This window comes from Saccopteryx bilineata, chromosome 2 (assembly GCF_036850765.1).
Source record: "Saccopteryx bilineata isolate mSacBil1 chromosome 2, mSacBil1_pri_phased_curated, whole genome shotgun sequence".
Classification (NCBI taxonomy): Eukaryota; Metazoa; Chordata; class Mammalia; order Chiroptera; family Emballonuridae; genus Saccopteryx; species Saccopteryx bilineata.
In genome coordinates this window covers 351,330,826-351,357,243 of record NC_089491.1, presented here as the reverse complement: position 1 = coordinate 351,357,243, position 26,418 = coordinate 351,330,826, and the positions used below count along the sequence as shown (strand labels likewise).

The window sequence follows — 26,418 nt, the reverse complement described above, 5'->3', positions numbered from 1 at the left end:
GCTGCCTGTGCAAAAAATACAGTAATTTTTTTTTTTTTTTTGTATTTTTCTGAAGCTGGAAACAGGGAGAGACAGTCAGACAGACTCCCGCATGCACCCAACCAGGATCCACCCGGCACGCCCACCAGGGGGCGACGCTCTGCCCATCAGGGGGAGATGCTCTGCCCCTCCGGGGCATCACTCTTTTCTCCACACTAGGCAAAAATAAAAAATCTAAATAATAAATGCTACTGATACACAAAATCAAAGAATATCATAATTTTGGTAAAGGTATATAGACAATGTTAGCATTTATTTAGTGAACAAATAAAAAGTAAGTATAAGCATAATAATGCGTCTGTGGAGAAATACCTCCCCTACTGGGAGAAAAGTAGTATAAAAAAATTCTATAGAAAATGATTATAGGCCCTGGCTGGTTGGCTCAGTGGTGGAGCGTCGGCCTGGCGTGCGGAAGTCCCGGGATCGATTCCCGGCCAGGGCACACAGGAGAGGCGCCCATCGGCTTCTCCACCCCTCCCCCTCTCCTTCCTCTCTTTCTCTCTCTTCCCCTCCCGCAGCCGAGGCTCCATTGGAGCAGGGTTGGCCCGGGCGCTGGGGATGGCTCCTTGGCCTCTGCCCCAGGCGCTGGATTGGCTCTGGTCACAACAGAGCGACGCCCCAGATGGGCAGAACATCGCCCCCTGGTGGACGTGCCGGGTGGATCCCGGTCGGGTGCATGCGGGAGTCTGTCTGACTGCCTTCCCATTTCCAGCTTCGGAAAAATCCAAAAAAAAAAAAAAAAAAGATGACCTAATCTCAAATGGATTATCTATATGGTACTGCATATAATATGAGATGTAACAGTCATCTGAGTTTATTCGAAGGCAGAATAGTGAGGTGGTTGACAAGATCGATTCTAGAGTTGATGACCTGGGTTTTACTTCAAACCACCAGCCTCAACTCATTAGTTATGTGACATAAACAAGCTATTTAAATTTCCTGTACCTCAATTTCCTCATCTGCCCTTGGGGAAAATATTAGCACCTTTCTTATAGCATTATAATAAGAATTGATTGAAACTCTTGTCTTATTTTATAAACTATCAAATCCAAAAAAAAGTTAAAAGGCCTTGTAGTAAAAGCATTAACTCAAATGAATCTGTATTTACCAGGTAAACTAATTTCTACAGTGCTTAGAAGAGTTTCTAGCACATTGTAAACTTAATCTCATAAGCAGTTATAGTAAATAAAAGTAAATTAAAAGTAGGAGGAAATGACCTGTAAAATAGTTTTCCAAGAAAATTGGTCATCTTCTCCTGAGATTCTAGAGAACATGAGAAATGTTGAAGACAAAGAAGGGGTGGCAAGGAAGAAAAGAAGAGAGAAAGAAACAAATTAAGAAAGAAAGAGAAAGAAAAGGAAGGAGGGAGGGATTGAGGGAGGGAGGAAGGGAAAGAAAGAGAGAGAGAGAGAGAGAGAGAGAGAGAGTGTGTATGTGTTTGGTGGTGCAGTGGATAAAGCATCAAACTGGAACGTCGAGGTCACAGGTTCAAAACACATACAAGGCACATACCAGAAGCAACTATGGAGTTGATGCTTCCTGCTCCTCCCTCCCCTCTTCTACCTCTCTCCTATCTCTAAAAATCAATAAATAAAATCTTTAACAAAAAAAAAAAAAAAAAAAAAGAGGAATGGAGGAGGGAAAGGGAATGTGGAAGAGAAAGACAGACAGAGACAGAAATAAAAAAGGCAGGTATGTAAGATAAAAAAGGAGAAAAAAAAGCCCAAAGTTTTGCCCAATAACACTTTATATGAAGGTCAACAGCGCTCTCTGCTGGACCCATGTCTTTTCTCCACACTAGGCAAAAATAAAAAATCTAAATAATAAATGCTACTGACACACAAAATCAAAGAATATCATAATTTTGGTAAAGGTATATAGACAATGTTAGCATTTATTTAATGAACAAATAAAAAGTAAGTATAAGCATAATAATGCGTCTGTGGAGAAATATCTCCCCTACTGGGAGAAAAGTAGTATAAAAAAATTCTATAGAAAATGATTATAGGCCCTGGCTGGTTGGCTCAGTGGTAGAGCGTCGGCCTGGCGTGCAGAAGTCCCGGGTTCGATTCCCGGCCAGGACACACAGGAGAGGCGCCCATCTGCCTCTCCAGCCCTCCCCTTCTCCTTCCTCTCTTTCTCTCTCTTCCCCTCCCGCAGCCAAGGCTCCATTGGAGCAAAGATGGCCCGGGCGCTGGGGATGGCTCCTTGGCCTCTGCCCCAGGCGCTAGAGTGGCTCTGGTCACAGCAGAGCGACGCCTAGGAGGGGCAGAGCATTGCCCCCTGGTGGGCATGCCGGGTGGATCCCGGTCGGGCGCATGCAGGAGTCTGTCTGACTGTCTCTCCCCGTTTCCAGCTTCAGAAAAATACAAAAAAAAAAAAAAGAAAGAAAGAAAGAAAATGATTATAAATAGTGGAACAAAGTAATATCAGAATGGAAATGTCCTAATTTTAGAAACAATGTCAAAATGTCTCCCTCCCTCCCTCTTTCCTTTTCTTATTCTTTCTTTCTTATTTTCTTTCTTTCTCTCTTCCATTCTTCCTTGCTCTCTCTCTCTCTTGTCTTTCTTTTCTTTCTTATTTAGAGAAAGATAGGAAGGGAGAGAGATGAGAAGCATCAACTTGTAGTTGCAGAACTTTAGTTGTTCATTTATTGCTTTCTCACATATGCCTTAACTGGGGGCGCTCAAGTCGAGCCAGTGACACCTTGCTCAGGCCAAAGCCAGAGCATTGGGTTTCAAACCTGGGACCTCAGCATCCCAGGTCAATGCTCTATCCACTGCACCACCACCAGTTAGGAAAAAACTATACTGTTCCTTTTTTTTTAGTGAGAGGAAGGTAGGCAGAGACAGACTCCCACATGTGCCCAGACTGATATTCACCCAGGAAGCCCACGAAAGGGTGCTGCTCTGCTCATCTGGGGCCCTTTCTCCATTGCAACCAGAGTAATTTTTTAAAGCCTGAGGCAGAGGCCATGGAGCCATCCTCAGCACCCAGGGCAAACTCACTCCAATAAAGCCATGGCTGCAGGGGGGGAAGAGAAGAGAGAGATAGAGAGAGAGAGTGAATCAAAAGGAGAAAGAGTGGAGAAGATGGGTGCTTCTCATATGTGCCCTGGCCGGGAATCAAACCCGAGACGTCCACACACCAGGCCGACGCTCTATCACTGAGCAAACAGGTCAGGGCAAAAATAATGTTGTTCTTAACTATTTTGACCATACAGAGATTGGTGCCTCACTAGCTCTTTGACATATAAATCATTAGTACAAAAAAGGAATCTAAATGGCCATTCCCTTGGACAATGGAAGGTAATTCAAATAAGAGAGGAGATACCAACACCATTTTCTGAACTGAAGAGACAGTGAGGAGACTAGAGATAAGAAGGTAAAAAGATAACTATCCAATTTTCCAATCCACAGGATGTAAACCAAATTATTTTAATAAAAACTGAGAAAATTTTTTAAAAACCTAAAAAATTTAATGTCAAATTTAATATTTTTTTCATTTTTTTTATTTTTCTTAAGTGAGAAGTGTGGAGGCAGAGAGACAAGACTCCTGCATGCGCCCCGACCGGGATCCACCAGACAAGCTCCCTATGGGGCGATGCTATGCCTATCTCCATTGCTCAGCAACCAAGCTATTTTAGCTCCTGAGGCAAGGCCACAGAGCCATCCTCAGCGCCTGGGACCAACTCGTTCCAACCAAGCCATCGCTGCAGAAGGGGAAGAGAGAAAGAAAGAAAAAGGGAGAAAGGAGAGAAGGAAGAGTGAAAGCAAGTAGATGGTCGCTTCTCCTGTGTGACCGGGAATCAAACCTGGGATTTCCACATGCCCGGCTGACGCTCTACTGCTGAGCCAACCAGCCAGGGCTAATGTCAAATTTAGAGGAAAACAAAAATCATTAAACTAATTTGTTATTTAATTTATGGAGAAAAGTTTTTCAAAAAATAGTACAACTGCAGATTTCAAATGTATGAAGACCATAACATTTATATCTTTGTAGGGATAGGAGAACAAAATCATTATTTATGAATCCAAATAACAATTCTTCTAAAAAATAAATACTGTCTTCTAATATCTTATAAGAACCAGAACAGAAAAATCATCCTAAGCATTTAGAGATGTTAATCTAAATAAAATATAAGATATATTAAATCTAGTCCCACCATTTTTTTCTCACATTTGAAGGAACAGGTTCTAAAAAGAAATATTAATTATCCAAGTCCTTCAAATTACCTTATTAAGATCTTTAGATGATCTAGATTAATACACGATACATAAAATATGAGACATATCTGTCAACATAAAAGACCTAAAATATAGCCTGACCAGGTGGTGGCACAGTGGACAAAGCATTGGACTGGGAAGCAGAGGACCCAGGATTGAGACCCTGAGGTCGCCAGCTTGAGTGCGGGCTAATCTGGTTTGAACAAAGCTCACCACCTTGGACCCAAGGTCTCTGGCTTGAGCAAGGGGTTACTCGGTCTGCTGAATGCCCACGGTCAAGGCACATACAAGAAAACAATCGATGAACAACTCAAGTGTTGCAATGAAAAACTGATGATTGATGCTTCTCATCTCCCTCTGTTCCTGTCTGTCTGTCCCTATCTATCCCTCTCTCTGACTCTCTGTCTCTATAAAAAATAAAAATAAAAAAGAATTAAAAAAAAAAAGACTAATACTAATGATTGATCATAGATGTAATTTACTTAACTATTCTTTAAAAGAAAAAAAAGAACCTGACCAGGCGGTGGTGCAGTGGATAGAGTGTTGGACTGGGATGCAGAGGACCCAGGTTCAAGACTCCGAGGTCGCCAGCTTGAATGCGGGTTCATCTGGTTTGAGCAAAAGCTCACCAGCTTGGACCCAAGGTCGCTGGTTCGAGCAAGGGGTTACTCAGTCTGCTGAAGGCCCCTGGTCAAGGCACATATGAGAAAGCAATCAATGAACAACTAAGGTGTCGCAAAAAAAACTGATTGATGTTTCTCATCTCTCTCCGTTCCTGTCTGTCCCTGTCTATCCCTCTGACTCTCTCTGTCCCTGTAAAAATAAAAAAATAATAATTAATTTTAAAAAGAAAAAAAGAAAACGAAAAAGATCTAAAATATAGACTGCATTTTTAAAAAATTACTTTAAGAGCTTTGGTGATAAACTAATTTCAGAAGCTGCTACACAATAAATCATAATCTTATGAAACCTATTTTCCTTCTACTTCTTTATGAAATCACCTATTCCAGAATTAACAGAAAATATTTTTATTATTTGTAATACACCACTCTGCAAAGATCAAGAAATGTTATACAATTAGGGAAAAACAGTCTCTTCAATAAATGGTGGTAAGAAAACTGGACAGCCACATGCAAAAGAATAAAATTCAACTATCTCACACCATACACAAAAAAATAATTCAAAATGGATTAAAAATTTGAATAAGACCTAAAATCATAAATATCCTAGAAGAAAACAAGTGGCAAGGTCCCTGGCTTACATCTTGGGGATGATTTCTTTTTTGAAACTGACACAAAAAGCAAAAGCAAGAAAAGCAAAAATAAACAAGGGGACTCCATCAAACTATTCAATAAAAAGCTTCTGCACAGCAAAGGAAACAGTCAACAAAATAAAAAGGCAACCTACTATGTGGGAAAAGATATTTGCAAATCTGGTAAGGGGCTACTATCCAAAATATATAAGAAATGCATACAACTTAATAGCAAAAAATAAAAAAATCTAATTAAATATCATACAGAAGATTTAAAGTTTTCCAAAGAAGACTACTGATAGCCAAGAGGTACATGAAAAGATGCTCAACGTCACTTATCAATAGGGAAATACAAATCAAAACCACAATGAAATATCACCTCACACCTGTGAGAATGGTCAGAAATAAAGATTGGGGAAGAAGTGAAAGGGCAAAAGAACGCAAAAAAGTTTTTTGGGTTTTTTTTATAAAATCTTTTTTTACTTAGTTTTTTTTTTACAGAGACAGAGAGTCAGGGAGAGAGACAGACAGGAACGGAGAGATGAAAAGCATCAATCATTAGTTTTTAATTGCGCGTTGCAACACCTTAGTTGTTCATTGATTGCTTTCTCATATGTGCCTTGACTGTGGGGCTACAGCAGACCGAGTAACCCCTTGCTCGAGCCAGCGACCTTGGGCTCAAGCTGGTGAGCTTTTTGCTCAAACCAGATGAGCCCACGCTCAAGCTGGCGACCTCGGGGTCTCGAACTTGGGTCCTCTGCATCCCAATCTGACGCTCTATCCACTGCACCACCACCTGGTCAGGCGCAAAAAGTTTATATAAATGCTGAAAGAGTGTATAGGTAAACAGGAGCTTTATAAGCCATTCAAAGACTTTTGGAATTTGTCCCCAAAGTTAATGAGTTTTCTCATCCCCTACCTGAAAAAATAATAATACAGACAGAATATATGAAACAAGTTTTCGAGATATAAGACATCAGGTAAGGAAGAATGATCCCTGAGACAGAAAACAAATGAGACAGGCCCTATGATTGCCTCAGCTTATTGTCTTGAGAGAGTTTCCAGACTATATAGCATAGGGAGGGGAAACCCAACATTAGCCCAGTAACCCTGAGTTCAAGAGACATTGATGCTGAGACTCAAGGGTGACCAAGAAAACTATAAACTGCACAGAGATAAATATCAAAAAGGAGAGAGCTATAAAAATCAACTCCAGAGATTTGCAGCAGGATCTCTTAAGTGTCCAGTGGAGTACTGATCAGCACATGCCAATGAAGAAATAATCCAAAATGCTGGAAAGAAGCGCCTGTATGATGAGACACTCACATAGGACATGGAATGGTGCCTGCTCCCACTAGACAGGCTGGAAAAACCTCACAATTCCTAGAGCATTAGGTAGAGGACTCAGCAGGAATAGCCTCTATTGAGGTAGCCTAAGACTATTACATTATTAGCAGAGATATGACAGCATTTAGGACTTCTGGGTTGTTTTCTACTGCTCTTTGCCTTATATTGTTCTTCTTTTACTCAAAAATGAATTCAGCAAATTCCGCATTCTCCATCTTTAAACTGAACAATGGCATAAATACATACATTTGAGGAAGAAAAGGAGTTTATTTTTCTTAATGGAGAGTTGAGTTTTGTGGTCTTTCCTGCAGTGACTTTTGGATCCAAATGATGTACTTCCTTTTCAAAACAATGACGTTTTCTAATCTATAAACACAAAACCAAAATAAAGTTCAAAGTAAACAAAACATTGGAGCAGGCGAGTTGTTCTCACAGATCAAAATAGTTATGTTTTCAGCATACAAAAAAATTACTAATTAATTATTCTAAATAATTTTTCAAAACACAGATAGGCATATTATAAGACTTAAATAGAATAGAGTAATACCTCTTGAATCCTAACCAAAATAATTTTAATTAGTAATATGTCAAAACTATAGTACCAAAAAGTAATCTCCCCATAAAATAGTTCCACTATATGGACACCAAGTATAGTATTATAGCAAAGTCCAAATTATATATCTAATTGGATAATAAAAGCAAATAACAGAAACTTCATTCTAAATAAAAAGATCAGAATAAAAAATTTAAATGTAAATATTCATTTCTTACATAACAGAATAAATTACTTGATTACTATTATTACTATTACTTACTAGAGAGCTGATAATAAAAGTTGTATATGACTAAATTTCTTTCATAAATACCACTAAGTTTTCTTTCCAAGCTGTCTATACTGTTTCCTACTTGCCAAAAGGCGAAGGGAGGGGGCACTTCTATTGATGATCCCATTCTTTTTTTTTTTCTTCTTTTCCAAGTGAGAAGAGGGAAGATAGAGAGATAGACTCCCCTTTGTCCCGACTGGGATCTACCCAGCAACCTCAATCTGGGACCAATGCTCACAACGGAGCTATATTTAATGCCTCAGGCAGAGGTTCCACAAAGCCATCCTCAGCACCCAGGGCCTAGGCACTTGAACCAATTGAGTCATGGCTGCAGGAGGGGAAGAGAGAAAGAGAAAGAGAAAGAGAGGGGAGGAAAAGAGAGAGAGAAAGGGTAGGAGAAAAGAAGCAAATGGTCACTTCTCCTGTGTCCTGACCAGGAATCAAACCTCGGACATCCACGTACCAGGCTATGCTCTACCACTGAGCCAACCAGCCAGGGCCTGATGATCTCATTTTTACAAAAATGAAATGAGACCCAATGAAGTCAAGAATGAATGCTATATGTTGAACCCTACCTCACAAAATCCAACTCTTTTATTGGGGGAAAAAAAGAAACTCTAAAGATGCATGCTTCACTTGTAATTGGTGTTTTCCAAAAATACCCTAATTCATTCTGTTTCTAAAAACCTGGTTTAATTATGGAAGTTAAAAATTATAAGCAGAAGAGATAAACTACATAAGAATGCAAACAGTGGCCCTGGCGGTGGTTCAGTGGATAGAGTGTTGCCCAGGATATGGACGTCGTGGGTTCAATTCCCAGTCAGGGCCCATAGAAGAAGCGACCATCTGCTTCTCTCCCTCTCCCCCTTCTTTCTCTCTTCCTCTCCCATAGCTAGTGGATCGACTGGTTCCAGTGTGGCCCCAGGTGCTGAAGATAGCTGGGTAGGTCCAAGCAGAACATCAGCCTCAGGCACTAAAAACAGCTTAGTTGATTGAGCATTAGTGAAGAAATGCCTATCAAGGTGCATGAGGAAGTCTGTTTCTCTACCTCCCCTCCTATCACTTAAGAAAAAAAAAAGAAGAAAAAAGAATGCAAACACTTTTTGAGCATATATATATATATATTTTTTTTTTTTTTTTTTTTTACAGGGACAGAGAGTGAGTCAGAGAGAGGGATAGACAGGGACAAACAGAAAGGAACAGAGGGAGATGAAAAGCATCAATCATTGGTTTTTCGTTGTGACACCTTAGCTGTTCATTGACTGCTTTCTCATATGTGCCCTGACCACGGACGGGCCTTCAGCAGACTGAGCAACTCCTTGCTCGAGCCAGCAACCTTGGGTCCAAGCTAGTGAGCTTTCTGCTCAGGCCAGACGAGCCCACGCTCAAGCTGGTGACCTCGAGGTCTCGAACCTGGGTCTTCGCATCCCAGTCCGACACTCTATCCACTGCGCCACCACCTGGTCAGGCTGAGTATATTCAATTAAAAATATACAATTATGTACAGATGACATACTAATTCATTAATAACTATCTTTTTTATTTGTAACTAAGTCTATTAAAATGTCTACCTCCCCATCTCACTACCATGAACTCTATGAGAAAACATGGCATTCACCTATGAAAAGTATGTGTCATTTAAAATATCTAGTAATTTAGGTCTTTTCAATAATATTTAGAAATAAAGTTTATCATGTATTGATATTAAAACCTCACTAAATAAAAGTAAACCATGTAAATATACTAAAACTATCAACACCAAATATCCATGACATAAATATTCATATCAGAGGAATTTTAATTTAAAAATGCATTATATAACAGTTAAAAAGTACAAAGTAGTTATAGGTAAATATTCCTTATATATAAGCACCATGCAGTTTCACTTTAAAGACATGTTATTATGTTTTAAATAGTCTTTTATAATAACAAACTCCTTTGTAATGAGTAACTACATAAAATTTAAATTACAATAATTTACCATTTAATTTACATCTGTAACCCAACTAATCTCCACAAGTTTTCACTGAAAGTTCGATTGACACTTGACTTGACCGCCTTGTTCAGCTGTAACTAATAGGATAATTTCACTGCCAATAAACTCTATTTACCTGCTGTGTAGTTTCTAAAGATCGAATTCTTTTCTTCTCTACTTGAAAATCATCACTTTGATCTCTGTATACAGATGCCTGTTTCTTGGCAGATAACTTTGCAGCCAGCGTAGTTTTTTCAGGAGAGTCTTACAGAAGAAGTAAAAAAAAAATTAGAATAACTTACCCTTATGCAATTTTTCTAGAAAAATACTAGAATCAAGATGCAGCCTTATTTCTGAGGAAAGCATATTTAAAACCATGAATTGCTAACCATGTTTAAAATCACTTCTTTATCATTGAGCTTATTTCTATAACAAAAATATAGCAAACATTTTGAGAACTGTGCTCTCAATAGGCAAGTTCAATTTTGACTTAATAGGTTTATGCTTTTGTAAACCACTCCCAATAATGTAATTTAAAAAATATAATTGTAAGATTCTCTCAAGAAAATATATCTCCTTTCTAAAAAAATCTTTATAGTGTTTAAATGTCCCTTTCCTACTAAGCTTCTCAATGTTCATTAGTATTAGAAACATAGTAAAATCAAGCTCTTATAATCTACCTTTTAATCCCACAATCCTGAAAACTCATTCACAGGTCATCAGTGACCTCTTAATAGCAAAATAACATTATCCCCATTTTATAAATGTGAACATTAGGTTTTAAAGAAGTCAAATAATAGGCCAGTATCATATAGCTAGGAAGAGGCAGAGCCTGCTTGTACTAACTCCTGACATCTAAGCCGAAAATCCATAAGCAAAACTTCAACATAAAGCCAAACTTAAACTTAACACCATGTTCTGGAACAGAACACATTTCCTTCTTCCTCAATGTCTGTAAAACTGTTCTTAATTATTCCTATACATTGGTTTCCACCTTTCCTTAAACGTGTTCTTAAAAGTAACTTCCTTCTCTGCCCTTCTCTACACATTCCCTTGAATTTATTTAACAAGCATTTATTTTATTGGGTCCATGTAATTCCAGACACCATGGAAAAACAATGAAAAAAGAATTAAAGAATTTACAGCCTGACCAGGTGGTGGCGCAGTGGACAGAGCATCCGACTGAGATGCGGAGGACCCAGGTTCGAAACACTGAGGTCTCCGGCATGAGCACAAGCTCACCAGTTTGAGCATGGGGTCGCTGGCTTGAGCATGGGATCATAGACATGACCCCACTGTCACTGGCTTAAGCTCAAAAGGTTGCCGGCTCGAGCAAGGGGTCACTTGCTCTGCTGCAGCCCCCTGGTCAAGGCACATATGAGAAAGAAATCAATGAACAACTAAAAAAACTAAGGAGCTGCAATGAAGAATTGATGCTTCTCATCTCTCTCCCTTCCTGTCTATCCCTCTCTGTCACAAAAAAATTTTTTTTAAAGAATTTACAGACTATTAGGAGAAAAAACCATATAGGCAGGTCCAATTCTGTTGTTAAAAAACAAGCTATTTGGGCCTGATCTGTGGTGGCGCAGTAGATAAAGCGTCAACCTGGAACGCTGAGGTGGCCAGTTCGAAATCCTGGGCTTGCTCCTGCAAGACACATATGGGAGTTGATGCTTCCTGCTCCTCCCCCTTCTCTTTCTCTCTTTCTCTAAAAATGAATAAATAAAATATTTTAAAAAATTTAAAAACAAACTTATCTGTATAAACACAGAAGTGAATCTATGCCACACAGCGCTGGTTTTTTAAGCTTTTTCTAAGGACAGTATTTTTTTTCTTTATTTCTTATTTTTTAATCTTATTTTTATTAATTTTAATGCAGTGACATTGATAAATCAGGGTACATATGTTCCGAGAAAACATCGCCAGATTATTTTGACCTTTGATTATGCTGCATACCCCTCACTCAAAGTCAAATCATCCTCCTTCACCTTCTATCTGGTTTTCTTCGTGCCCCTACCCTCCCCCCACTCCCTCCCTCTCCTTCTTCGCCCCCTCCCCACCCCTCCACCCCACTCCCTCCCTCTCCTTCTTCGCCCCCTCCCCACCCCTCCACCCCACTCCCTGTTACCATCACATTCTTGTCCATGTCTCTGAGTCTCATTTTTATGTCCCATCTATGCATGGGTTCATATAGTTCTTAGTTTTTTTCTGATTTACTTATTTCACTCCGTATAATGTTATCAAGGTCCATCCATGTTATTAAGGACAGTATTTTTTAAAGAAAAAATAATTTGCAAAACAGGGTGAAAAACCTAGAACTCCTTTGATCCACCACAATCCTCTCTCTCCTACAAAATATGTTTTCTCCAAAGACTCATAAGAATATAGTTTGAAAACAACTGTATTCTAGCCTGACCAGGCAGTGGCACAGTGGATAGTTGAACTGGGATGCAGAGGACCCAGGTTCGAGACCCCGAGGTTGCCAGCTTGAGCGTGGGCTCATCTGGTTTGAGCAAAAGCTCAACAGCTTGGACCCAAGGTCGCTGGCTTGAGCAAGGGGTTACTCGGTCTGCTGTAGCCCCACAGTCAAGGCACATATGAGAGAGCAATCAATGAACAACTAAGGTGTCGCAACGAAAAACTTATGATTGATGCTTCTCATCTCTCTCCGTTTCTGTCTGTCCCTCTTTATCCCTCTCTGACTCTCTCTGTCTCTGAAAAAAACAAACAAACACTGTATTCTAAAATATTAAAGTTTTGCCTTTCATACCTAGTCTTTCATCTAGCCTGAATGCATTTTTGTATATGGAGCCTACTCCAATTTCAATTTTTCCATAGGGATATCTGAGTCCCAGTATCACTTATAGAAAAGTCCCTCCTTTGTCCTCTGCTCTGCAGAAGCACTTCTTTTTAAAAAAATCAAGTTTCTGGCTACACGTAAAACTGAATTTGGGTTCTCTACTGTTTTCCACTGGTCTACCACTGTGCCCATACCAAACTGTTTTAATTACTATAACTTCTATAATCTTTCAGGATATCTCATAGATTAACTCCTCTCATCTTGACCAGCTTCTCAAAAGTGTCTTTGGCTATTCTTCCTTTTCTTTTTTTTTTAATTTACTGATTTTAGAGAGAAAGAAAGGAAGACAGAGAAACATCAATTTGTTGTTCCACTTATTAATTCACTGATTCTTGAATGTGCCCAGACCCAGGATCAAACCCACAACCTTGGTGTATCAGGACAACACCCTAACCAGCCAGGGCTCTAACTATTATTCTTCACCCTTTGAATTTCCATATATATTTTAGAAAGACATGTAATTTTGCACTCCATAATTTCCTGGCAAACTGGCAAAATACCCACAAAACAAACCTAGAGTAATGGTTATCAGTTGGGACAATTTTACCACCCCTGGCCCCCCACACCAGGGAAATTGAACAATCTCTAAAGAAACTTTTGGTTGTCATTAAAGGCAGGGGAGGACAGGGGAGACACTACTGGCATCTAGCGGGTAGAGGCCTGGGAGATGCTGCTGCTAAACATCCCACAATGCACAGTCCCACAACAAAGAACAGTCCTACCCAAAATGTTAAAAGTGACACTGCTGAGAAACCCTATTCCATATAAACCAAGGGAGCAAATATGTATGGGCCCCTTAAAGAGTAGGGAATGTCTACAATAAACAACAATTTAGTTTTAGAAAAACTGAACTGCCATATGCCAAATAAGATTAACCCCCAATTCATTAAAATAAAGATTACATTACCTGCATATACAAAAAGGTTTCTCTATCTTCTTATTTTTTATAGCATAGAAGTATACAGGAAGTTTAGTGAAATGGTTAAGTCTTTAAAATACAAAATTATAAGAGAATGAGATATATCCAGAATAGGTTAAAAAAATTTAAAAACTTCTAGAAATCAATATGAAACACCGAGTAGAAAAAATGGGCAAAAAACAAATACGCAGTTCACTGATGGAAATATTTAAATGACCAACAAATATATAAAAAGATGCTCAACCCTATTAGTCATCAGAAAAATACCAATTAAAACTCATGAGAGCCTGACCAGGCAGAGGCACAGTAGATAAGAGCGTTGGACTGGGATGCAGAGGACCCAGGTTCGAGACCCCGAAGTTGCCAGCTTGAGCACGGGCTCATCTGGTTTGAGCAAAAGCCCACCAGCTTGAACTCAAGGTCGCTGGCTCCAGCAAAGGGTTGCTCGGTCTGCTGAAGGCCCGCGGTCAAGGCACATATGAGAAAGCAATCAATGAACAACTAAGGTGTTGCAATGCTCAATGAAAAACTAATGATTGATTCTTCTCATCTCTCCGTTCCTGTCTCTGTCCCTGTCTATCCCTCTCTCTGGCTCACTCTCTGTCTCTATCTTTATAAAAACAAACAAACAAAAAACTCATGAGAGCCTGTCCAGGTGGTGTGGCGTAGTAGATAGTCAGGATGCTGAGGACCCAGGTCCGAAACCCCAAGGTCACCAGCCTGAGTGAAAACTCACCAGCTTGAGTGCAGGGTCGCTGGCTTGAGCATGGGATCATAGACATGACCCCATGGTCACTGGCTTGAGGTCAGGTCTGCTGGAGCCCCTCCGCCACGCCCCCATCAAGCACATATGAGAAAGCAATCAATGAACAACTAAGGAGCTGCAACAAAGAACTGATGCTTCTCATCTCTCTCCCTTCCAGTCTGTCTGTCCCTCTCTATGTCTCTCACTTAAAATAAAAAAAAAATAAAATAAAAAAACCTTATGAGAACATAACACATATAACAGACTGTGCAAAATTTTTAAAGATTGGAAATATCAAGTGCTAATAAGAATAGTGAGCCGGGTTTACTTCCCGGTCAGGGAACCAAAAAAAAAAAAAGAATAGTGAACAATGTAACACTTCCATATACTACTGAATATAGGACCAGGGTGGAGATAGGTATATAAATTTGGTTCACCCACTTTAAAAAACATCAGAATTAACTGCTATAGCTGAAGATATGCATACACTATCACCAGCAATTCCATTCCCAGGTATACATCTAACAGAAAATACCTATCTTTAGCAGAATGAACAAGAATGTTCAAAACAGCATTATAACGAAAAGTAGAAACCACCCAAATGTCTAACTATAAAATGAATTAATAAATTATGGTGAAATATTCATAGAAGAAAATAATACCGTATATAGCAACAAGTACTACTCTATGTAACAGATAAATTACTCAGAAATACAACATTAAGCCAAAAGTAGACAGATATAATTTCATTTCTATAAAAAGGCAAAACTGATTAATAATAACAGAAGGGAAGGCAGCAATTACCTGTGGAGAGAAAGGACAGTGACTAGCAAAAAGGATAAGAAGGGCCTTAGAGGTGTTGGTCATGTCCTATTTTTAATCTAGATGGCAGTTACAAGAGTGTATTTAACTTTATAAAAATTCATCAAACTATACACTTAGATTTTGTGCACTTTTCTGTATTTAGGTTACATCTTATTAAAAAATTTAGCTGAAAATATCAACAGTATCAGAACACAACTATGATTTATGCCACCTGATCTTCAAGAGACTATTCTAAATAACTCCAACTCAAATGTTAAAATGCAAATTGCATATACTATATTGACAACTGATTTTTTTACAACGGCAGTGTAGTGAATCAAGTATAGTCTTTTCTTTTTTTGTTTTAAGTGAGAGGAGATAGAGAAACAGACTCCTGCATGCTCTCCAACTGGGATCCACCTGGCAACCCCCCATCTTGGGCCGATGCTCAAATTAACTGAGCTATTTTTAGTGCCTGATACTGATGCTCAGAACAACTGAGCTATTCTCAGCACCTGTGGCCAACGCTCCAACCAATGGAGCCACTGGCTGCAAGAGGGGAAGGATTAAGGGGAAAGGGAGGGGAAAAAAAGCAGATGGTCACTTCTCCTTTGTCCCTGACCAGGAATCAAACCCAGGACGTCCATACACAGGGCCTAAGATCTACCCACTGAGCCAGTCAGCCGGGGCCAGGATAGCATTTTCAATAAATGATGCTAAATAATTAGATATCTATATGCAAATAAATGAACTTAGATTCATACCTTGCACAATATACAAAAATTAACTTGAAATGCATCTTAGACCTAAAACTAAACCTACACCTGACCAGGTGGTGGCACAGTGGATAGAGCGTCAGACTGGGATGCAGAGGACCCAGGTTCAAAACTCTGAGGTTGCCAGCTTTCTCACAGGCTCATCTGGCTTGAGCATGAGTTCACCAGCTTGAACATGAGCTCACCAGCTTGAGTGCAGGGTCGCTGGCTTGGGTGTGGGATCATAGACGTGACCCCATGGTCACTGGCTTGAAGCCCAAGGTCGCTGGCTTGAGCAACGGGTCACTTACTCTTCTGTAGCCCTCGCCCCCCAGTCAAGGCACATGAGAAATCAGTGAATGAACAACTAAGGTGCAAACTACTAAGGTGCCGTAATGAAGAACTGATGCTTCTCATCTCTCTCTCCCTTCCAGTGTCTCTCTCTGTCTCTGTCACAAAAAAATATAAAACAAATAAAAGTAAACCTACAACTATATTTAAGTAAAGTTGTACTCAAAATATATAAAGACCTCTCAAAACTTAACAGTAAGAAAAAAAAAACAAAACAGGCAAAAGATACGAACAAACATTTCACAGAAGATACACAGAAGGCTAATAAGCACATGAAAAGATGTTTAACATCACTAGTCACTAGGGAAATGTTAATTAGAACCACACTGAGCCTGACCAGGTGGTGGCGGTGGCGCAGTGGACAGAGCGACAGTGAGATCCCAGGTTCAAAACCGCAAGGTCAGCGGCTTGAGCATGGGCTCATCCGGCTATTGTGCAGGCTCACCAGCTTGAGCATGGGGTCACCAGCTCTGGTATGGATGGGATCATCGACATGACCCTGTGGCCACTGGCTTAAGCCCAAAGGTCACTGGCTTGAAGACCAAGGTTATTGGCTTGAGCCCAAGGTCACCTGCTTGGCTTGAGCCCCCCTGTCAAGGCACATAAGAGAAGCAATCCATGAACAAGTAAAGTAACAGAAGTATGAGCTGATACCGCTCATCTTCTCTCCTCCCAAAAAATATATAGATCGATAGATTATACATCAAATACACTTAACAATTTGTAGTTTTTCAACCATTAGAATATTACAATAAAAAAGAACTGATGATATGCAACAACATGAATGAAGTAAAAGAGGCTAGATAAAATAAGTATACAGGTTGTAGGATTCCGTTTATATAAACTCTAGAAAATGCAAACTAATCTACAGTGACAGAAAGTAAATCAGAAGTTATCTGGGGAGAGTGAATCATGGAAGGATGGGAAAGAAGGATAACAAAGTGTCATGAGGAAACTTTGGAAGGTGAGGGATACATTCACTATCTTGATGCTGCTGAAAGTTTCATGGAGGTACACCTATGTCAGAACTTATGAAGTCAATCAGAGAAAGCTAAGAACCATATGATTTCACACACAGGTGGGATATGAAACTGAGACTCATAGATATAGATAAAAGTGAAGGGTTACCAGGGGAAGGAGATGAGAGGTAGGGGAGCAGTAGAGGGGGTTAGGGGGTAGGGTATAAGGAGGGACAAATACAAGGTGACAGAAAATGACTTTTACTTTGGGTGATGGGTATGTGACAAATCAACAGTTCAAATTCTACAGAAATATTTACCTGAAACCTATGTACTCTTATTGAGCAATGGGACTCTGCTAAAGTCAATTTTCTAAATAAATTATAAAAAAAGGAACTTATTAAAATATATATATGCCTTAAATATATAATTATATCAAGTATATTTCAATTAAGCTGTTTAAAATATATATAAAATTTATATATATAAATTATAGGCCCTGGCCGGGTAGCTCAGTTGGTTGGAGGGTTGTCCCAACGCATGAACGTTTTAAGTTCAATCCCCAGTCAGAGCACATATAAGAATCAACCAATGTTGGCCCTGGCCGGTTGGCTCAGCGGTAGAGCATCAGCCCTGAGTGTGGATGTCCCAGTTCAATTCCCGGCCAGGGCACACAGGAGAAGCGCCCATCTACTTCTTCACCCTTCTCCCTCTCTTTTCTCTCTATCTCTCTCTTCCCCTCCCACAGCCAAGGATCCACTGGAGCAAAGTTGGCCCGGGTGCTGAGGATGACTCCATGGCCTCCCCCTCAGGTGCTAGAACGGCTCCCGTTGCAACGGAGCAACGGCCCAAATGGGCAGAGCACTGCCCCCTGGTGGGCATGCCAGGTGGATCCCAGTCAGGCGCATGCGGGAGTCTGTCTCTCTGCTTCCCAGCTTCTCACTTCAGAAAAACATAAACAAATAAATAAATAAATAGTATCAACCAATGAAATCATAAATAAGTGGAACAAAACAGTGTTTCTCTCTCTCTCCCTTCCTTTCTCTCTCTCAAATCAATTTATAAAAAATTTAAAAATGCCTTGGAGATTAGTTTCTCTTTGGCCACCTGTCCTCAAATCAAATAGTTGTTCCCACTGAGCATAAGTCAGAGGGGTAGTTTACTTCTCAGGAACTGCCACACTTGTACATTTCCATTTTACAAAAAAAAAAAAAAATTGTGATTAAAAATACAAAAAAAAAAATACAAATAAATAATATAAACCCGAGTTTTTATAATTAGCTCAAATCAAACCCACACAAATATTTATTTAGCCCCTAGTACAGTGGTCAGCAAACTGCAGCTCACTAGCCCCTTGAGTGCGGCTCTTTGGCCCTTTGAGTGTAGCTCTTTGGCCAACTTAGGAGTACTCTTAATTAAGTTAATAACAATGTACCTACCTATATAGTTTAAGTTTAAAAATTTTGGCTCTCAAAAGAAATTTCAATTGTTGTACTGCTGATATTTGGCTCTGTTGTCTAACGAGTTTGCCAACCACTGCCTTAGTATATGCAAGACACTCTGTTAAGTTCTAGGGATACAATGGTAAGCAAACTGACTTGGTCCCTGACCTGAAGGAGTACACAGTATAGTCTGCTAGGGGAAGCTGATTAATAAAAAGTGCACACAGACACATGGATAATACAAACTGTGATAAGTGCTATGAAGAAGTGGTATATAGTAGGGAAATCAAATCTAGTCTGATGAAAAGGTCAGTATGGCTCCCTCGAAGAACTGATAAGATCAAGATTAAAAAGCAGAAGATGGAACTTTCCTCAGAAGAAAAACTAATACAAAGCCATTGAGGAGGAAAGCATGACCCTTTGAAAGAAGGAAAAGAAAGCCAAAAGGCTAAGGTAAAAACAGTGTAGACAACACTACTGATCTCCTCTCCAGGATCTATTCTACCTCCTCTTCCTCATTCCTAACAGATTTAAACTTTTGTTCAAGCAACTACCCTCCTCCACACACAGTCTCATGCTTTAGAGGAAGATGAGTCCATACTTGATTTTAGGAGAAGGATATTAGACTTAAGTCAATCATGGCAACCTCATTTCTCCCTGCCAGTGATTAGTTAAGGAATGACATGAATTAACATAGAAAAAGAAGTTATTGCATGCTCTAAGTAAGAGATAGTGGTTTGCACTAGGGAGGTATCAATGGAGGTAGAGATATGCAGGGAGCAATAAGAAAGAGCAGAGTATAGAATGTCAACTAGATTTCTGGCTTAGAAAATAATGGTCAATCCTTTCCATGTAGTTTTTTTTTTTTCCTAAAGTGAGAAGCGGGAGGCAGAGAGACAGACTCCTGCATGTGCCCAACCAGGATTCACCTGGCAATCCTGCTAGGGGGAGATGCTCTGCCCATCTGGGGCATTGCAACTGGAGTCATTCTAGTGCCTGAGGCAGAGGCAACGGAGCCATCCTCAAGTGCCCAGGCCAACTTTGCTCCAATGGAGCCTTGGCTGTGGGAGGGGAAGAGAGAAACAGAGAGAAAGGAGAGGCGGAGGGGTGGAGAAGCAGATGGGCGCTTCTCCTGTGTGCCCTGGCCGGGAATCGAACCTGGGACATCCATACACTAGGCTGATGCTCTACCACTGAGCCAACTGGCCAGGTTCCAAATAGTCTTAAAATCTAGTTCTCTTAAATAAATCTAAAAAGACTTAGTTAAGGATGATGCTTAAAACATACCTGATCCTCATGTAGAATACTAGTTTGAGTGACATCAGCAGCATGGTCACGTGAGAGGAACTCCAGGTATCCCCCATTGCAGTTACAATAATTGTACAGCTGCTATAATTTAACAAAGGAGCCCTAGCTCAACACACAAACACATCTGAGAGAACCATACATTGAGACATTTAAAGGTGGGCATCTTGGAGCAAACAGGGAAACAGGACCGGGAAAGGACAGAAACTGATCGCACACAATCTAACAGTGGCTGGGGCCACGGCAGATGCCATAGCAGTGAAGAGTCAGGGTAAAACCCCCACTAGGCAAACAGGAGGGGCAAAGAGGAGCAGAGATAGCAACTGGGCCTTGGTGGCCAGCACACATGAAGGTAAATCCAGGGTAAGGGGCAGAAAAACAGTACAAAAGGTGGCAGCATTCTATAACTCACCATCACCAGACAAAGATTTCCCAGACTAGTGAACCTGCCCACCCCATTCTCCTGTGGCATGTCCAGCAGTAAAAATTCTAATGAAGCAGAAGGGCAAAGGGCTGGAAAAACACTTTCCAGCCTAAGTGATCTATACTCCCTGTGGCTAAGCCTGCTAGAAAGAAGGGAGCCTCAGAGGCAGAAACCCTCTTCCTCCCACTTACCCCACCCATACCCCTCCAAAACTGCCTGGTAAAGAAAACTGGGTCAACACTGAGAGAGCAACTCTGTGAAGAGCTTCTGGCTACAAGAATGCAGCACTGGGAACATACAGGCCAGGAGGCCCATGGTTCACCCCTTCTAATCCACTGGAGTGGTGCCCCAGGACAGAAGTGACTGCTTTGTAAAGGGGCACCTACCTCCTCAAGGAATGCAGATCACTGTCCACAGCAGAGGAGACACAGCCCTACAGATCCCAGAAGCCCCAGTAGTGCAGGTAAGAGAAAATAAAAACTTGTGCTTCAGCACCACCTATTGGAAAACACAAGAAAGGCCTTTACTTATCAATGTGCTAAGCAGTGGAAGTGTCAAATACAGGGGGTCCTCAGGTTACAACAGTCTCATCATATGATGTTTCAAGTTTACGACACTCACTCCCATAAGAACTTTAAAGAGCTGAGACATGAGTGTTTCGGCTTACACCATTAGCATACTAACGGTCTACATAGGTGAACTAATTTGGCTGCACGTGGCATAAGAATACGCAGTAACGCACTATATGACGGAGTTGGTGTCCCCCAGTACCCTTACCTATGCCATTTTGGACTGCTAAAAGCGCAAGTGTTCCTTTTGTGTTGCTTTGTTTGGCAATTTTTTGGCCCTTATCATGACTCCTAAACAAAAGTCAGTTTTCAGATGGTAGTGCTTCAAAGAACAGGAAAGCCAACATGATGAATGTCACAGAGCTATTGGCATCACATGGAGAGGAGCTGTCTACTGAAAACCTCATTCAACTGGAGAAGCAGCTGATTAAATAGGAGGAGATAGAAACCCCAGAACCCAAGAGATTTACTACCAAGTGTTTGGCAGGTTTTTCCATGGTAGAGGATGGGTTGGCAAAATTCCAGGCTGAGAACCGTAATGACAGATTCAATAAGGTCTACAGAGCTACTGTGGATGCCGGATGCCTTGTAATGTCATAGGCAGACTTTGTAAGAGAGTAAGTCATCAACCTTCCAGACTAGCCTGGAACAATTCTTAAAGAGGGTAGAGAGTCCTGCAATAGATCCTGTACCCTTTACATCAGCTGCTTCTCGAAATGATACACCTGTAGCATAGGTAGAATCATCTTCCAGCATCTCCTGCCTGTTCCTTGGACAATCCTGATTCACCTGACCCAGTACCTGCAGCACCTTCTGCAGGTTCTCCTTCCAAGAGGTCATTCTCTCCCACCTTGCAATGCCCCTTTCAGTGTGCAAGCCAACAACAAAAATAAAGGCAAGGAATTTTTTTACGCTCATTTTTGGTCATTTTCTGTTACTACAATATAGTGTACAGTGCAGTACATTTATGTTCTTTTGCTTTTTCTGTGGCTTGGTTGTTTTTATGTTCTAGGTTATGATTTTACAACTGTGTTAGGATAGGTAAGTGACTTAAGGTAGGGTATGTTTTGACTTACACCAAAATGTGGGTTATGTCACTGCTGTAGGAACTGAAGTATGTCATAACCTAAGGACTCCCTTTATTTAAAAAAGAAAAAGGGCCTGACCTGTGGTGGCGCAGTGGATAAAGCCTCAACCTGGAAATGCTGAGGATGCCGGTTTGAAACCCTGGGCTTGCCTGGTCAAGGCACACATGGGAGTTGATGCTTTCTGCTCCTCCCTACCATCTCTCTCTCTCTGTCTCTCTCTCTCTCTCTAATGAATAAATAAAATAAAATAAAAAATAAAAATATGGAAAAAAGGAAAGAAAAAAAGATGTGGCCTGCCCAGGCAGTGATGCAATGCATGGAGCAGTGGACTGGGATATAGAGGACCTGGGTTCAAAACCCCAAGGTCACAGGCTTGAGCACAGGTTCACCAGTTTAAGTGTGAAGTCGCTGGCTTGAGTGTGGGATCATATGACCCCATGGTCGCTGGCTTGAGCCCAAGGGCTCTGGTTTGAGCAAGGTGTCACTCACTCTGCTGCAGTGCCACAGTCAAGGCACGTATGGGAAAGCAATCAATGAACAGCTAAGGAGCCGCAACGAAGAACTGATGCTTATCATCTCTCCCTTCCTGTCTGTCTGTCCCTATCTGTCCTTCTCTCTGACTCTCTGTCAAAATTAAAAGAAAAAGGATTTCATTCCCACAAATGCCCAAACATGGAAATAATCCATCAAGCACAATGAATAATAAAGGCAACAAGCAACTTCAGAAAGAAAATGAAACAGCTCCAGAAAATAAAAGTAAAGATACATGGAAAATTGAGAATTAAATGACAGAGACTTCAATATTGCAGTTCTGAAAAAACTCAATGAGATACAAGAAACTCAAAACAAAATTAACAAACAAAAGGTGTACTTCACCAAAGAGACTGAAAATATAAAAAGGAACCAAATAGACATTTTAGAAATGAGAAACTCAATAAATGAGGTATAAAGAATGAATGAGCAAATTTAGGAAACAGAGCAGACCAGATAGAGGAAAGAATTAGGAATACTGAAGATAGAAATCTAAAAATGACTCAGGTAGAAGACAGAGAATTGAGAGTAAAAAAAATTAAAGAACTCTACAAACTCTGACTCATTAGAAAGAGCAATATATGCCTAATATGGTGCTGGGAGCGCAGTGGATAGAGCGTCAACCTGGGACGATTGAGGACCCAGGTTTGAAATCCCAAGGCATGAGTGTAGGTTCATAGGAGAGCGTGGGGTCACCAGCTTGAGCACAGTGTCACCAGCTTGAGCATGGGATTGCCAGCTTGAGCATGGGATCACAGACATGGCCCCATAGTAGCTGGCTTGAAGCCCCAGATCAATGGCTTAACCTCAAGGTCATTGACATAAGCAAGGGGTCACTGGCTCAGCTAGAGTCCCTCAGCCAAGGCACATATGAGAAAGCAATCAATGAACAACTAAGGCCCCAACTATGAGTTAATGCTTCTCATCTCTCCCTTCCTGTCTTTCTATCCATCTGTCTCTCTCTCTTCCAAAAAAAACCCCCGTCCTGGCCAGTTGGCTCAGTGGTAGAGCACTGGCCTGGCGTGTAGAAGTCCCGGGTTCGATTCCCGGCCAGGGTACACAGGAGAAGCGCCCATCTGCTTCTCCACCCCTCCCCCTCTCCTTCCTCTCCGTCTCTCTCTTCCCCTCCTGCAGCCAAGGCTCCATTGGAGCAAAGATGGCCCGGGCGCAGGGGATGGCTCTGTGGCCTCTGCCTCAGGTGCTAGAGTGGCTCTGGTCGCAACATAGCGACGCCCCGGATGGGCAGAGCGTCGCCCCCTGGTGGGCGTGCCGGGTGGATCCCGGACGGGCGCATGAGGGAGTCTGTCTGACTGTCTCTCCCTGTTTCCAGCTTCAGAAAAATACAAACAACAACAAAACAAACAAAAAAAAACCCCCAAAAAACAAAAAACCTGTTCAAACAAATAATTGATGAGAACTAGGTACTCAATCCCAGACACTAACAGAGTATCTAATTATCTGAATACAAAGAGTCCTTCTCCAAGGCACATTATATTACAACAGTCAAAAACTAATGACACCTGACCAAGCAGTGGCGCAGTGGATAGAGCGTCGGACTGGGATGTGGAGAACCCAGGTTCGAGAGCCTGAGGTCAGCAGCTTGAGCACAAGCTCACCTAGTTTGAGCAAAAAGCTCACCAGCTTGAGCACAAGGTCGCTGGCTCGAGCAAGGGGGCACTCCGTCTACTGTAGCCCCCCCAGGTCAAGGCACATATGAGAAATCAATCAATGAACAACTAAAGGAGCCGCAACGAAGAATTGATGCTTCTCATCTCTCTCCCTTCCTGTCTGTCTGTCCCTATCTGACTCTGTGTCTCTGCCACAATAAATATAAATATTAAAAAAAAAAACAACTAATGACAAGGAAAGAATTCTCCAAGCAAACAGTAAACAAAAGATGGTAACCTATAAAGGAAACCCCTTTCAATTATCACAATTTTCAGAAGTTTAGGCACACTTAGCCCAAGGTCACTGGCTTAAGCAAGGGGTCACGTGCTCTGCTGGAGCCCCCTGGTCAAGGCACATATGAGAAAGCAGTCCATGAACAACTAAGGAGCCACAATGAATAACTGATGCTTCTCATCTCTCTTCCTTCCTGTCTTTCTGTCCCTATCTGTCCCTCTGTCTCTGTCACACTAAAAAATAAATAAAAAATAAATATGGCTAGATTGTCTTACAATACAAATTAAAGTTTCATAAAATTCTAACACATAATGAACCATATTGTCCACAAATAACATCAATTTCTGAGTATCTTTTATTCTGCCTTGCCTTCTTCAAGAAGTAATTTAAGCTAACAAAATGACTAAATAAATTAAAAGTCAAGCCATGAATGAAATAGTCCAAAGGTTTATGACCAATCTATGAACTATCTAAAAATAATTCTGAGCCTGACTTATGGTGACACAGTAGATAAAGCATCGATTTGGAACGCTGAGGTCACCAGTTCAAAACCCCAGGCTTGCCCAATCAAGGCACATATGAAAATCAATGACTATTAGTTGATGCTCCAGCTCCCACACCCACCTCTCTCTAAAAAAACCAATAAATAAAATATTTTTAAAAAAAGGCCCTGGCTCAGTGGTAGAACTTCGACCCAGCGTGTGGAAATTCCAAGGTCAATTCCCAATCAGGGCACACAGGAGAAGCAACCCTCTGTTTCTCTACTCCTCCCCCTTCTCTCTCTCTCTCTCTCTTCTCTTCCCACAGCCATGACTCAATTGGTTCGAGCACACTGGCCCTGTGCGCTGAGTATGGCTCTGTGGAGCTTCTGCCTCAGTTGTGAGCATCAGCCCAGATGGGCAGAGTATCAGTGCCAGACGGGGGTTGCTGGGATCCTAGAAGAAGCGCATGCAGGAGTCTATCTCTGTTATCTCCCTTATGCTCACTTGGAAAAGAAAGAAGAAAAAAACAAACTCCAGCCTGGCCTGCAGTAAAGTAATGGACAGACTATCAATCTGGAATGCTGAGGTGACTGGTTTGAAACCCTAGGCTTGCCTGCAAGGTACATGACAAGCAATCAATGAACAACTAAAAGTAAGCAACTACAAGTTGATGCTTCTCGCTCCTCATCCTTCTCTCTCCTATCTCTGTAAAATCTTTCAAAAAAATAATTTGAAAAAATATGTAGAAATACATAATAAATTTTGCTAACTAAATTTATCCGAATAAGGTCTCATAACAGAAATAAATAAGGCTTCTATTACAGACGCCAACAGACCCAGACAAAATATATATTACCTTGGCAAGGTGATGAAGTGCCATTTTTTTCAGAAGGTGGTGTACTTGGACTACTGAAATGATGTGAAGTTCCTTGGTTCATGTCATCATTTGTAAAATTCTTTGAATGGCACATACAACAACATGACAATGGTGCTTCAGTTTTACTTAAGCTTTCATCCACTGGCTTTCCTAAAAAATAAAAGGACATTTATTTATATTTCTAATTAAATAAATTCATCGTTATCTGCAACTGAGATAAGCAATCCCCACAATTTGCCCAGGATTAGGAAGTATCCCAGGATGCAAGATTTTCTGTGCTAAAACTGAGAAAGTACTTTGCAAATCTGGACAAACCAGTCACCCTATCTGAAACAATTTGGGACAGGAGAGAAACACTTATGCCAAAAACATGTATAGAAGTTATCATGATATATACATAACTTATAAAAATCTAACAATAGTAAAAGTTAATGTTATAAAGCCACAACTCAAGTATTATTTATATTGAAATTAAAATATCAAGCAGGTTCCCAGCCAGGGCACACAGGAAAAGCACTCATCTGCTTCTCTACCCTTCCCCCTCTCCTTTCTCTCTATCTCTGTCTTCCGCTCCTGAAGCCAAGGCTCCACTGGAGCAAGGTTGGCCCAGGCGCTGAGGATGGCTCCATGGCCTCTGCCTCAGGTGCTAGAATAGCTCCGATTAAAGCAGAGCAATGCCCCAGATAGGCCGAGTATCACCCCCTGGTGGGCATGCTGGGTGGATCCCGTTCGGGCACAAGCA

The 26,418-nt window shown here is 40.9% G+C and overlaps 1 protein-coding gene across 1 annotated transcript in view; it reads right to left on the bottom strand.

Annotated features, from left to right (window-relative positions):
- Positions 1 to 26,418, bottom strand: part of BRIP1 (BRCA1 interacting helicase 1) — a 152,613-nt gene that overhangs the window by 119,678 nt on the left and 6,517 nt on the right. Inside the window, exons 4-6 of the mRNA XM_066255327.1 lie at positions 25,656 to 25,826; positions 9,800 to 9,927; positions 7,111 to 7,230 (exon numbers count right to left, since the gene is read on the bottom strand). Coding sequence (XP_066111424.1) covers positions 7,111 to 7,230; positions 9,800 to 9,927; positions 25,656 to 25,826 — 419 coding nt within the window. The remainder of the gene's footprint in view (positions 1 to 7,110; positions 7,231 to 9,799; positions 9,928 to 25,655; positions 25,827 to 26,418) is intronic.